The following is a 13236-nucleotide window of genomic DNA, read 5'->3' as shown; positions in this document are numbered from 1 at the left end:
GAGAAGGCCACTGGTGCTCGCTGAGCTGGCCCTGGGTCGTGCTCCCCCCGCCGTCCAGGGAGCTGGCCCTGGGTCATGCTCCCCCCGCTGTCCAGGGAGCTGGCCCTGGGTCGTGCTCCCCCCGCCGTCCAGGGAGCTGGCCCTGGGTCGTGCTCCCCCCGCTGTCCAGGGAGCTGGCCCTGGGTCGTGCTCCCCCTGCCGTCCAGAGAGCTGGCCCTGGGTCGTGCTCCCCCCGCCGTCCAGGGAGCTGGCCCTGGGTCATGCTCCCCCCGCCGTCCAGGGAGCTGGCCCTGGGTCGTGCTCCCCCTGCTGTCCAGGGAGCTGGCCCTGGGTCGTGCTCCCCCTGCCGTCCAGGGAGCTTGCCCTGGGTCGTGCTCCCCCCGCCGTCCAGGGAGCTGGCCCTGGGTCGTGCTCCCCCCGCCATCCAGGGAGCTGGCCCTGGGTCATGCTCCTCCCGCCGTCCAGGGAGCTGGCCCTGGGTCGTGCTCCCCCTGCTGTCCAGGGAGCTTGCCCTGGGTCGTGCTCCCCCCGCCGTCCAGGGAGCTGGCCCTGGGTCGTGCTCCCCCCGCCGTCCAGGGAGCTGGCCCTGGGTCGTGCTCCCCCCGCCGTCCAGGGAGCTGGCCCTGGGTCGTGCTCCCCCCGCTGTCCAGGGAGCTGGCCCTGGGTCGTGCCCCCCCCACCCCCCCCCCCCCCCCCCCCGTCAGGACGATCCCCGCCCTGGAGCTCAGGGCTGTGTGGGGTCCCATGGCCGCTCAATTTCCTGCTTCCTTCCCCTCTGCCCTGGGCTTGCTCACAGAGCCCCTGTCCAACCTCCCGGAAGCTGCTTCTGAACCCCTGGTGCGGATACTGCCCCACTCCGCCCAAGGTGCGAGTCCTGATCAGGAGGTGCGGTGGGGATGGCCAGGTTCTACCTGCTCTGGCTGGCCACTCTGGGGAAGGCTATGCAGAGGCTGTGTGCAGGATGGGTGGGGGTCTCCTGCTGAAGATTCGGGTGCAGGTGCCGTGAGTGGAGCTGGAGAGAAGGCTGGGCTGGCACAGGTGCACTTGCGGACCCCCGCCCCTGGGATGGCCCGGAGGAGGAGGGCTTCTCAGCCACAGGAGCCCAGTGCACAGGCCCTCGGTGCCTCCCCCGGCAGGTGCATCCCGGCTTGGAGTGGGGTTGCAGAAGCTCTGGTCCCAAGGCAGGGCCTCGCCCAAACCTGTGCCCACACATAGCCTGTGGCAGCTCCAGCTCTGTGGCCTCCAGAGAGCGGCCTGCAGTGGGTGGTCCTAGGGGTGGGGCGGGGGTGTTGGTGGCCAAGGGTGGAGCCTCACTCTCCAAGGCTATAATTTGAGTTAAATTTAGCAGGCCGCCTGGGATGGGAGGGGGCAGCCGAGCTATAAGCACCTGGGGCGCCCACCCCTAGTGCGCGAGTCTGAGACAGCACTGGAACCCATGGACACGTCATACCCCCACGAGGACCCGCAGGCCCCAGCGCCCCTCAAGGCCGAGGGTGCCGCCCACACGTCGCTCACGCTGGGGGCGCCGCGATCCCCACCACGGGACCACTTGATCTGGTCTGTCTTCAGCACACTCTACCTGAACCTGTGCTGCCTCGGCTTCCTGGCACTGGCCTACTCCATCAAGGTGCGCAGCCAGAGGGTGGGGGTCCCCTGCAGAGTGTTCAGGGGCAGCATCCCACTGGGGTCATCTGAGACTCCTCCCAAGGGCCAGGGCCTCTGGACTCGGCTCCTGGGTGGGTGGAGGGCAGCAACCCAGGAGGCTCCTTGCCTGTGGGGGTGACCTTGGAGGCTGAAGCTGGGGTCCTCAGCTGGGGAGGGAGGAGGGCAGGGTCCTTTCCAGCCCCCCTTGGCCGGGGACCCTGATCCTGCAAGGCCAAGGAGAGGCCCAGCCCTGAGTCCACTTGGGGCAGTAAGGGGCCCCTGAGGCCCCACCATGCCCTCCTGAGCTTGGGTCCAGCGCCAGCCATCCAGGTACCCTGGGTGGGGTCCCAGGGTGCACACCCTGACCCTAGCGTCCCCGCAGGCCCGAGACCAGAAGGTGGCTGGGAATCTGGAGGCGGCTCGGCGGCTGGGCTCCAGAGCCAAGTGCTACAACATCCTGGCCGCCATGTGGACGCTGGTGCCCCTGCTGCTGCTCCTGGGGCTGTTGGTGGCCGGCGCCCTGCACCTGTCACAGCTGGCCAAGGGCTCTGCAGCTTTCTTCAGCGTCCAGTTCACTGACACAGACTATGACTGACAGGCTAGGTCCTGATGCAGGGACCCCACCCTACTGTAAGGCCTGGGCCTTGGCCCACCCAGACCCCAGACCCCCCAGCCCCAGTCTGGGCCCAGGCCCACCCAGACCCCGGACCCCCCAGCCCCAGTCTGGGCCCCTGGTGCTGACCCATTCAGACCCACACTGCCTTTCCCCACAGACTGGCTCGGCCTGGGCTTCAGAAGTAAAAGTGCCTGGTTCCAGAAGGTGCCTCCTCCCTGTCTGGTGTCGGGGAGGTGGGAGCCCAGAGACCCAGCAGTGGGGGCAGCCCTGACCTCAGTGGCCCCATGCCATCTTGTTGGCCTGTGGCTTCTGGGTGGAGACGCTTGAACATTTTAAAATGCAGCTGGGATCCAGCCCTTTGATCTCTGCTGCCCTGTGGTCTGGTGTCTCGGAGCCACAAGGGCCACCCCCAGCTCTGTGCACGCAGCTGTAGTGCCCCTGCTCGGGGCTGGACACAGGGGCCACCCCCCAGCTCCATGCACACAGCCACAGTGCCCCTGCTCAGAGCTGGACACAGGGGCCACCCCCAGCTCTGTGCACACAGCCACAGTGCCCCTGCTCAGAGCTGGACACAGGGGCCACCCCCTAGCTCCATGCACACAGCCACAGTGCTCCTGCTCAGAGCTGGACACAGGGGCCACCCCCAGCTCCGTGCACACAGCCACAGTGCCCTGCTCAGAGCTGGATACAGGGGCCACCCCCCAGCTCTGTGCACACAGCTGCAGTGCTCCTGCTTGGAGCTGGACATGGGGGCCACCCCCAGCTCCATGCACACAGCCACAGTGCCCCTGCTCAGAGCTGGACACAGGGGCCACCCCCAGCTCTGTGCACACAGCCACAGTGCTCCTGCTCAGAACTGGACACAGGGGCCACCCCCAGCTCCGTGCACACAGCCACAGTGGCCCTGCTCAGAGCTGGATACAGGGGCCACCCCCCAGCTCTGTGCACACAGCTGCAGTGCTCCTGCTTGGAGCTGGACATGGGGGCCACCCCCAGCTCCGTGCACACAGCCACAGTGCCCGTCCTCGGGGCTGGATCATGCTGCCCCTCTTCCTGGGGCCCTCTCCGTCGCCATCCAAGGTCATGGATCGTCTTCTTTCTGGGTCGGTGACGGATGGCGGGAGGGCTGGGTAGGGGCTGGGTGGGGACCATCCTCTGGCTGTGACTGGACACACTCCGGGGCCTGGGGGCCCCCTGTGCAGCCACCCACATGGGCACAATCGCACTCGTGGCATGCACACAACAGCAGAGACAGAGCAGCAGTGCGTGTGATGAGCCGCACAGTGAGCTCTGAGCCCATGGTGCTGGGTGCATGGTTGGACAGTATCCCGCGTCCGTGGTGCACCACAGGACACATCAAAACTGTCCGTGGCTGGGCCAATGACAGGCTACCAGCGGCTCAGGGTGGAGCACCCCACCCAGGGTCTCTTCCCTCCCTAGGAGACACCCCCCCAGCCTTCCTGCTGTGCCTAGGCTGGGGGTGGGGCTCACTGTCTGGTCCTCAGAGCCCCCAGCAAGAACCCTGCCTCTCCAGGTGGCTCAGGTGTGTGCATGGAGTTCTGAGGACAGCGCCCAGTCAACCCCGGGAGGCAAAGGCCTGCTCAGCCTGCCTGTGCTTGAGCCTGGGTGCGCAGAGACCGGAACTCACTGGGGGCTGGAGACTGACCGGCCATTCTACAATGGCCCAAGGACAAGCGCAGTGTGCACTCTTGTGCTAGACCAGGACGCAGACAGCGAGGCAGCTCCAGGCTGGACCAGAGCAGGGCCCCAGGCTTTGTGAGGGGCAGGTCACCCCGTCTGTGCACACACACACAGCCATACCAGGTGCACCTGTCCTGTGGACTCAGGGACACCTACCGCCCTGTTCTGACACCTGTGCCCACACCCTCACTCTGGGGCTCCGTGGATAAATGTCCCTTTGTGCCCTCCCTCAGCCATCCACCCAGGGTGTTCACTGGGGCTCTGTCTCAGCTCCCGGCTAGGCCCTGAGCTGTAGCCCTGCTGCTGTGGCCGCGCGCTCCCAGGAGCACGGTGCTGCATCCCCATGGCCATCAGCGTGTGGTGCCTCTACCATGCACACGGCCTCCAAATTCTGCCGGGGAGTGGAGGAGGGTGACTGGTGCTGCTCCAGAGGCCATGTGCATGTTCCAGACACGACTCCCCAGGGGCTGACACAGGACGGACAGGGACTCTGCCTAGGCTGGGGTAGGGCTCACTGTCCAAGAAGACTCCTCCCCCCTTCCTCCTGCATCCTGGCAGCTTCCATGTGGCTTCATAGCGACGAGGGAAATGTGGATCACACAGCCCCTCCCAGCACCAACCTTTAATCTCCCAGGCCCACTTGTGCCAAGGGCAGGGTCTGCCCCAGGATTCCCACATGGACACCAAAGCACTAACCCCTGGGGTGACCTGGAGCAGATGGCGTGGTCCTCCCCGGATTCCGGTGCTCGCACCATGGCACCTCATTCTTGCGAAGCCACCAGGACTCCATCCCAGGGCCTGAGGTCCCAGGAACAGGAGCTGGACAGTGTCTGGATGTGGGTTGCCTGTCCAGGGCATAGGGGTCCAAGGCTGTGGCCTTGACCCATGGCTATTTGGCTCTGGCTCCTCCGGTGGTGCTCTCTCAAAGCGTGAGGTCGAGGACGGACCACCCCGCCCACACCACTGAGCAGGAGGCGTCCAACCTGATCTAAGGACCCAGGCTCAGGAGTGGCCCAGGGCCCATGCTGTGGCAAGCACCAGGGCACGGCACCAGGTCTTTCTGGCAAAGCTGCAGCTGTGAGTCCTGAGCCCCTCGGGTGCCCGAGTTCCCTGCCCATACCCATCTCAGCACAGCTGCACACGGTGCACTGTTGACTGTGCCCACGGCACCAGAGTCCAGGAGCGAGAGGTCAGAGGGCAGTGCTAGGCACCCCAGGGGAGTGAGCAAGAAGGGGTGCCACAGGGTGCGTGGGCTGGTGCTGGGCCAATGGCCCTGGAGAGGGGGACGCCCGGTGCAGGAGTGGGGGCTCAGAGGGGATCAGGTTGGAGACAGAGAGCCTGGCACTTGAGGTCACACATGCTGTGAGCCTGGTGGCCTGGTTGCTGGGCAGCTGGGAGGGGTGGAGAAGGTGCAGGTGCAGAGGGCGTGGCCGGAGGGCCCAGGAGAGTCCTGGTTGCTCGGGGCAGGTTCCAGGGTGAGGGACGGAGGGTCTGGAGCTGTGGGTCAGGGTCCTTGAGACGTTCTTCCAGGCAGCTACGGGGGGGACCTCTGTATCCGGCCAGCTGAGCGTGGAAAGGAGACCTTGTGTCCTGCAGGAAGGGAGGGGCACCGTGGGGTGGGAGAACCACCTGGGTGCACGGTGGGCACCCGTGTTCCGGACCCCTAGGGCCCTACCTGTTGGCAGGGGCAGCCGAGACCGTGATGGCCACAGCTCAACCTCCAGCGGGGGCGCCTCAGGCCCCGTGCGGGCTGTGACCTCGACTGTCACGCAGTCCTGGGAGAAGGAGAAATTGATCTTGCTCCCCTGGTGGGAGATGCCAGAGACACACATTCTGGAGATGTCCGCCAGGCACACGGGGTCGAAGATCAGGCCTGCTATGGTGACCCTGTTGGGACGGCGGTGTGAGGGCGTGGGGGCAGGGACCACCCTCCGCCAGCCACCGCACTCACCTGAACCCCGTACACCCAAAGAGCAAAGCCTGCAGGAAGCCGCCCATGCCCGTCAGGAAGTTCACGGCTCCTGACCCATCTGCGTTCTCTGTCCACACCTGCAGGGCAGGCGCGGTCGGTGTCAGGGCCATGACCCCCCAGAGGCTCGTGCTTGGGTCACGGGTGGAAGCCAGGCTGACCTTGAAGGGCTCGGTGATGTTGGCAAAGCTCCTGTCCAGGAGGCCCTGTGCCCGCGCCAGATCCTTCAGCTCCATCCAGCCCACAGCAAACATGCTCTGGGGTCAGAGGTTGGAGGGCACGTAAGGGTGAGACCCACGGTGTGGGGAGGGCAAGTGAGGCCCGGGCAGGACCACCCAGTACACTTCTCACCCAGGTCATGGCCGGGCCCTGGGAGGATGTTGCAGCCTCATAGATCTCCAGGTTTCTCCTGCGCACGTCAGGGGGAAGGGGGAAGGGGACCGGGTACCCCAGCAGCACCACGTCCGCCTGCTTCACCTCCTCTCCTGGAGGGAGCAGGGGCATGGGGGTGTGTTCCAGGACACAGGGCCTTGGGGGAGGGCAGAGGAGAAGCCCGGAGTCCACTCACCAGGCTCATACCCATCGAACTCAGGGTGGAAGTTCCGCTCTGGGTCAAAGGGCACCTTGATCCCATCGGCCACCTCCAGCCACCGGTCGGGGACGGGCAGGCCCAGGTCCTGGGCCAGGGCAGCAGCAAAGCGTAGGCTGGGGGTTGGAGATAGGGGGCTGCAGCTCCAGCATCTGAGGCTGGACCCCGCCCACTGGCAGGGCTGAGCAGGTCTGCAGCCTCACCTGCTCTGGAGCAGGGCGTTGGTGTACACGGAGTTGTCGACCCCTGCGTGGTACTCGTCCGGGGGCATGACCCCTGCACAAAGGCCGTGACCCCATGTGCTGCAGGGTGCAGTCAGGCTGGGGCGGTGCAGGGCAGCTGCTGGGTCTGGGGGCACCCCCTCCCTCCACGGCCCTCACCCCTCAGGTGGTACTTCTTCTCCTTGGGGCTCCATTCCACGCGGCTGCACCAAAAGTCAGCCACAGCACTGACCACGTCCCAGCCACCAGCCTCTCGGAAGAGCTGCAGGTCCTGGGGTCCAGCAGTGGGCCAGGGGCCAGGGCATGGAGGAGGTATGGCTCCCTTAGTCACTATCTGCCCAGTACCCACCCTCCCAAGGGCTCCCCACGGGCTGTGGTCACACTGGGTGGCACTGCGACACCTCCCTTGGGTGTCCCCTCCCCTGGGTGACCCCTCCCTTGTGTGGCCCCTCCCCTGGGATGCTCTTCCTCCCCCAGGTGGCCCCTCCTCCCCTTGGTAGCCCTTCCCCAGGTGGCCCCTCCTCCCCTGGACTACCTCTCCTCCCCGGGTGGCCCCTTACCTGGGTTGCCCCTTACCTGGGTGGCGTTGTAGTACAGCTCGAAGGCCAACAGCACGGCCCCATTGATGTGGAGCTCCTGGGCCCCGTACACCTCCTCCGGGCAGACCTCCAGGCCGGAGCCCGCACTCTCCCAGGCAAACTTGGCCCCCTGAGGACGAGGGCATGGGGCAGAGAGGCTGTGTCTCCCACAGTGGGCCGGGGGTGGCTCTGACTCAGCTTTCGCCACCTGCTGACCCTGGGGCAGGGCAGTGAGGGGGTCCCAGGAGGTCTGGGTCACAGCAGGGGCCCAGCCCCACAGCTGCTCCTCCCCCTCTGCGGTGTGGCCTCAGGGTGGCTCCCAGCATCGCTCACCTCGTAGCCCAAGCTCCGGGCGTTCTCCAAGGCCCCGTCCAGCGTCCGGATGCGGTATTCCAGGATGGCCCTGGCGGCCTCCGGGTGGAACACCAGGATATTCGGGAACATCCAGAGATCCTGAGACGACCGGCTGTTGTGGGGCTGCACACGCCCACATCTCCCTCCCTCGGTCCTGCACCGATCACCTGGCTCAGAGCCAGCGCCTGGGCCTCTCTCAGCCTCCTCGCCCACAAAGGGGGCCACGCAGGGGCCCAGCAGGTGCAGGAGACCCCCACCCCCACCCCCACCCTCCTGCTGCTGCACTTGGCCCTGCAGGGGTTCTGCAGGCTCTGTGCTGTGCTCCCTGCAAGGCCCTGGGGACCCAGCCCGCCTCAGTGACCCGCCACAGGCCACGCCCACTCAGCGCCAGGGCCTTGCCCACAGCCCTGATTCCAGGGGGGCCGAGGCAGTAGCCCGTGATGCCCACGCGCCGGCAGCGTGTGGCCAGTGCTGGGTGGACGTGCGCACCTGGTCCCAGAAGACGTGGCCCCAGTAGCACTCCTCCCGGCTCCCGTTGGAGAGGCCCCCGGGACTGAGGCCATGGCAGACATAGCCGGTGGCCCCCGGCTGGGGCAGGGCACTGAGCAGGTAGTAGAGAGAGCCGCGCAGGGCCTGTCGCAGGCGCAGGGGCCCCACCACGTCCAGGCCACAGCCTGCCCACAGCTGGGCCCAGGCCTGTGCATGGGCCGGGTATAGTGCGCCCCTGGCCTGCAGCTGCAGGGCCTCAGTGAAGCAGGCCTGGGCCTCGGCCTGGCTGCTGCCCACCACAGTCAGGAATTCCCAGGTCCTGTCCTCCTCGCCTTCCCCCAGGGTCAGGGCCGGGGGCACTGGTGTCCACAGCATGTGCACCTCCTGCCGCACACCCCCGGGCTGCTCAGGTGTCAGCGTGTGGCCATGCAAGTACCTGCGGGGGCAGGGCGGGCCTCAGTGCTGGCCCCCTCCTCGGCCATGCCACAGGGTGGGTGGGGGGTCCCAGCCCCCTCCTCACCGGGCTCCTTTGAAGTCAGGACCCAGCTGCAGGTCCAGGTCAGGGCTTTCTGGGGAGAAAGCCGACTGCAGCAGCATGGTGATGGGCCGGTGCCCCGTGGCCAGGCGGGTGAGGGACACGCTGACGGCCAGGACGTGAGGCAGTGTGCGGTGGGCATAGATGCGCTGGGAAGCCCGGGAGCTGGGGCCCTCCAGGGTGTGCTGGAAGGAGCCTGGGGCAGGCAGAAGAGAGGCCAGGGCCACCCAGTGGGGCCGCAGCTGGGGTGGCCCCACTCTGACCTCTGCCACTCCCCCCTCCCAGGCTGGGGTGGTCCCACTCTGACCTCTGCCTTCTCCCCCCGACCCAGGCTGGGGTGGCCCCACTCTGACCTCTGCCACTCCCTCCTCCCAGGCTGGGGTGGCCCCACACTGACCTCTGTCATTCCCCCCTCCCAGGCTGGGGTGGCCCCACTCTGACCTCTGTCATTCCCTCCTCCCAGGCTGGGGTGGCCCCACTCTGACCTCTGCCATTCCCTCCTCCCAGGCTGGGGTGGCCCCACTCTGACCTCTGCCATTCCCCCCTCCCAGGCTGGGGTGGCCCCACTCTGACCTCTGCCTTCTCCCCCCGACCCAGGCTGGGGTGGCCCCGCTCTGACCTCTGCCTTCTCCCCCTGACCCAGGCTGGGGTGGCCCCACTCTGACCTCTGCCTTCTCCCCCCTCCCAGGCTGGGGTGGCCCCACTCTGACCTCTGCCTTCTCCCCCCCACCAGGCTGGGGTGGTCCCGCTCTGACCTCTGCCTTCTCCCCCTGACCCAGGCTGGGGTGGCCCCGCTCTGACCTCTGCCTTCTCCCCCTGACCCAGGCTGGGGTGGCCCCACTCTGACCTCTGCCACTCCCCCCTCCCAGGCTGGGGTGGCCCCACTCTGACCTCTGCCATTCCCCCCACCCAGGCTGGGGTGGTCCTGTTTTGACCTCTGCCACTCCCCCCTCCCAGGCTGGGGTGGCCCCGCTCTGACCTCTGCCTTCTCCCCCCGACCCAGGCTGGGGTGGTCCTGTTTTGACCTCTGCCACTCCCCCCTCCCAGGCTGGGGTGGCCCCGCTCTGACCTCTGTCATTCCCCCCTCCCAGGCTGGGGTGGTCCCACTCTGACCTCTGCCTTCTCCCCCGACCCAGGCTGGGGTGGCCCCGCTCTGACCTCTGCCATTCCCCCCTCCCAGGCTGGGGTGGCCCCACACTGACCTCTGCCACTCCCTCCTCCCAGGCTGGGGTGGCCCCATTCTGACCTCTGCCTTCTCCCCTCCCAGGCTGGGGTGGTCCTGCTTTGACCTCTGCCACTCCCCCCTCGCAGGCTGGGGTGGCCCCACACTGACCTCTGCCACTCCCTCCTCCCAGGCTGGGGTGGCCCCATTCTGACCTCTGCCTTCTCCCCTCCCAGGCTGGGGTGGTCCTGCTTTGACCTCTGCCACTCCCCCCTCGCAGGCTGGGGTGGTCCCACTCTGAATTCTGCCTTCTCTCCCCCCCCCCCCCAGGCTGGGGTGGCCCCGCTCTGACCTCTGCCTTCTCCCCTCCCAGGCTGGGGTGGCCCCGCTCTGACCTCTGCCTTCTCCCCCCTCCCAGGCTGGGGTGGTCCCACTCTGACCTCTGCCACTCCCCCCTCCCAGGCTGGGGTGGTCCCACTCTGACCTCTGCCTTCTCCCCCCGACCCAGGCTGGGGTGGCCCCACTCTGACCTCTGCCACTCCCCCCTCCCAGGCTGGGGTGGTCCCACTCTGATCTTTGTCATTCCCCCCTCCCAGGCTGGGGTGGCCCCACTCTGACCTCTGCCACTCCCCCCTCCCAGGCTGGGGTGGCCCCGCTCTGACCTCTGCCTTCTCCCCCCTCCCAGGCTGGGGTGGCCCCGCTCTGACCTCTGCCTTCTCCCCCCTCCCAGGCTGGGGTGGCCCCACTCTGACAACTGCCATTCCCCCCTCCCAGGCTGGGGTGGCCCCGCTCTGACCTCTGCCATTCCCTCCTCCCAGGCTGGGGTGGCCCCACTCTGACCTCTGCCTTCTCCCCCCGACCCAGGCTGGGGTGGCCCCGCTCTGACCTCTGCCTTCTCCCCCCTCCCAGGCTGGGGTGGCCCCGCTCTGACCTCTGCCTTCTCCCCCTGACCCAGGCTGGGGTGGCCCCACTCTGACCTCTGCCACTCCCCCCTCCCAGGCTGGGGTGGCCCCACTCTGACCTCTGCCTTCTCCCCCCCACCAGGCTGGGGTGGTCCCGCTCTGACCTCTGCCACTCCCCCCTCCCAGGCTGGGGTGGCCCCACTCTGACCTCTGCCATTCCCCCCACCCAGGCTGGGGTGGTCCTGTTTTGACCTCTGCCACTCCCCCCTCCCAGGCTGGGGTGGCCCCGCTCTGACCTCTGCCTTCTCCCCCCGACCCAGGCTGGGGTGGTCCTGTTTTGACCTCTGCCACTCCCCCCTCCCAGGCTGGGGTGGCCCCGCTCTGACCTCTGTCATTCCCCCCTCCCAGGCTGGGGTGGTCCCACTCTGACCTCTGCCTTCTCCCCCGACCCAGGCTGGGGTGGCCCCGCTCTGACCTCTGCCATTCCCCCCTCCCAGGCTGGGGTGGCCCCACTCTGACCTCTGCCACTCCCTCCTCCCAGGCTGGGGTGGCCCCACACTGACCTCTGCCACTCCCTCCTCCCAGGCTGGGGTGGCCCCATTCTGACCTCTGCCTTCTCCCCTCCCAGGCTGGGGTGGTCCTGCTTTGACCTCTGCCACTCCCCCCTCCCAGGCTGGGGTGGTCCCACTCTGAATTCTGCCTTCTCCCCCCCCCCCCCAGGCTGGGGTGGCCCCGCTCTGACCTCTGCCTTCTCCCCTCCCAGGCTGGGGTGGCCCCGCTCTGACCTCTGCCTTCTCCCCCCGACCCAGGCTGGGGTGGCCCCACTCTGACCTCTGCCACTCCCCCCCAGGCTGGGGTGGCCCCACTCCTGCCTCTGCCACCTTCCCCCTGGGGGTGGGGGGGCCCAGCCCTGAGCCTCCCTGCCCCTCTGCTCTTCTGAAGACCCCAGGCTCCTGCCCATGCAGAGTCCCCAGGTGGAGGGAAAGGGGGCGCCAGAGGCCACCCTCAGGAGGCTGCCCCCGTGAGCTCCCTGTGTCCAGAGGAGGGGTCTGCTGCATGGAACAGGGCCGGGCCCGGGGCGGCCAGGACAGGTGGCAGCTACCTGTGTTGGTGTCCAGCACAAACGTCTCAGTTAGCGGCTCTACTGAGCCCGCAGGGGCCTCCAGTCGGACGCTGAGTGGGCTGGGCAGAGCGGCCCGGTGTGTGTCTCCCCGGGCCCCGTTGTACACACCGCTCACATGTATGGTCCCGTGATACACGCGTGTGCCCAGGTATGCGTTGGTCACAGTGGCCCAGAGCCGGGGGTCACTGGGCAGTGCGTGGGCGGTGAACACCGCAGGGTCCACCCCTGCAGCCTCCATGGAGGGGTCTCCCGCGGCAGGGCCTGGGGGTCAGGGGCCCCGTGACTGGCTGGGCGGTGAGGGCAACCTTCAGTGCTGCTCGGCCCCTCCCCACTAGTGCTGGCGTCCTGGGACGCAGAATCCCACAGCCATCCACCAGTCTCCCAACCGAACCGCGCGCCAGCACGGACCTCCGGGGCTGTGGACGGGCCCCGAACCCGCCCTCCGCCCTCCCGTCTGGCGGGGGCGTCGGGCTCCGGACTCACCGCAGCGGGAGCCTCTGTCCCCGGCTCCCCCTGGATGCCTGGGCCGGGAGGAAGGCCCCGCGGCGGGCAGGAGGGTGCAAGACCAGGACCAGGAAGGCCTGGAGGTCCCGCCCCCAGATCCGCCCCCAGGGCCGCGCTGCGCGGTTGGGCGGGGCAGCTGGGCGGAGGCCCGGAGGGTCCCGCCCCTTCACCCCCCCACCCCCCGCCCACACAACCGCAAACCCCGCCGGTGTCCGCCGGCCAAATTGGACACACGCGGACCGGAGTGAGAAGTGGCCCAGGGTGGATTTAAAACGCATGCGAGGCCTCTGGCTGGCGATTTGTTTCTCCCCTCTCGTTCCTCCCGGTCCCTCGCACCGTCAGCACCCACCCCGCACACCCACATGGCCTGCCTGGTACCTGAGTCTTCCTCCCTGGCCCTGCCTGGGAGCCTGTCCCGGTCCCCTCCGCCCGGGCCCGGCCTGACTGGACTCTCGAGTTCCTCCTGCCACGGCGCCCTGGCCAGGCCATGGTGACTTCACCGGTCCAGCTGCTCAGGCCCAAAGCCTTAGCCCCCAGGCCACCCCCTCCAGCTGCCCACAGAGTGGGCTGGTGTCTCAGGAGCTGGCTCAGCTCAGCAGATTCAACATTTCTGGGGCTGTCCACTGCTGGCCCTGCCCATCGAGGCCCAGCCTTGCTGCCCCAGTGCTAGCTCTCCCAGTGGGGGACAGAGGAGCACAGCCCCGCCTGCTCACTTGGCTTGGCTGAAGGACTGCCTGGCCAGTCAGCATGCCTGGCCGAGCGCAACAGAAGCCAGCAGAACTGAACCCAGAGGAAAATTTATTTCCAGTGCACGTGGTTGCCTCCCAAGACGCAGGGTTCCTGCTGCTC

General features: G+C 67.9%; 2 protein-coding genes across 2 annotated transcripts; one reads left to right on the top strand and one right to left on the bottom strand.

The window, feature by feature from the left end:
* Positions 1-1435: 1435 nt before the first annotated feature.
* IFITM5 (interferon induced transmembrane protein 5) lies at positions 1436-2239 on the top strand. Its single transcript, XM_062197691.1, has 2 exons — positions 1436-1627; positions 2027-2239. The coding sequence occupies exons 1-2, from the start codon at positions 1436-1438 to the stop codon at positions 2237-2239; spliced, it is 405 nt and encodes a 134-aa protein (XP_062053675.1).
* Positions 2240-4570: 2331 nt separating this feature from the next.
* PGGHG (protein-glucosylgalactosylhydroxylysine glucosidase) lies at positions 4571-12464 on the bottom strand. The gene is made up of 14 exons (XM_062195574.1): positions 12367-12464; positions 11863-12144; positions 8682-8892; positions 8162-8597; positions 7652-7771; positions 7317-7448; positions 6900-7011; positions 6723-6795; positions 6499-6635; positions 6282-6415; positions 6092-6187; positions 5913-6010; positions 5637-5848; positions 4571-5551 (listed from the first exon to the last, which is right to left on the bottom strand). The coding sequence occupies exons 2-14, from the start codon at positions 12119-12121 to the stop codon at positions 5496-5498; spliced, it is 2076 nt and encodes a 691-aa protein (XP_062051558.1). The 5' UTR covers positions 12122-12144; positions 12367-12464; the 3' UTR covers positions 4571-5495.
* Between the last annotated feature and the right edge of the window lie 772 nt (positions 12465-13236).

The sequence above is a fragment of the Lepus europaeus genome, chromosome 7 (genome assembly GCF_033115175.1).
Source record: "Lepus europaeus isolate LE1 chromosome 7, mLepTim1.pri, whole genome shotgun sequence".
NCBI classification, from domain to species: Eukaryota; Metazoa; Chordata; class Mammalia; order Lagomorpha; family Leporidae; genus Lepus; species Lepus europaeus.
This window is presented reverse-complemented; position numbering and strand designations above follow the sequence as displayed.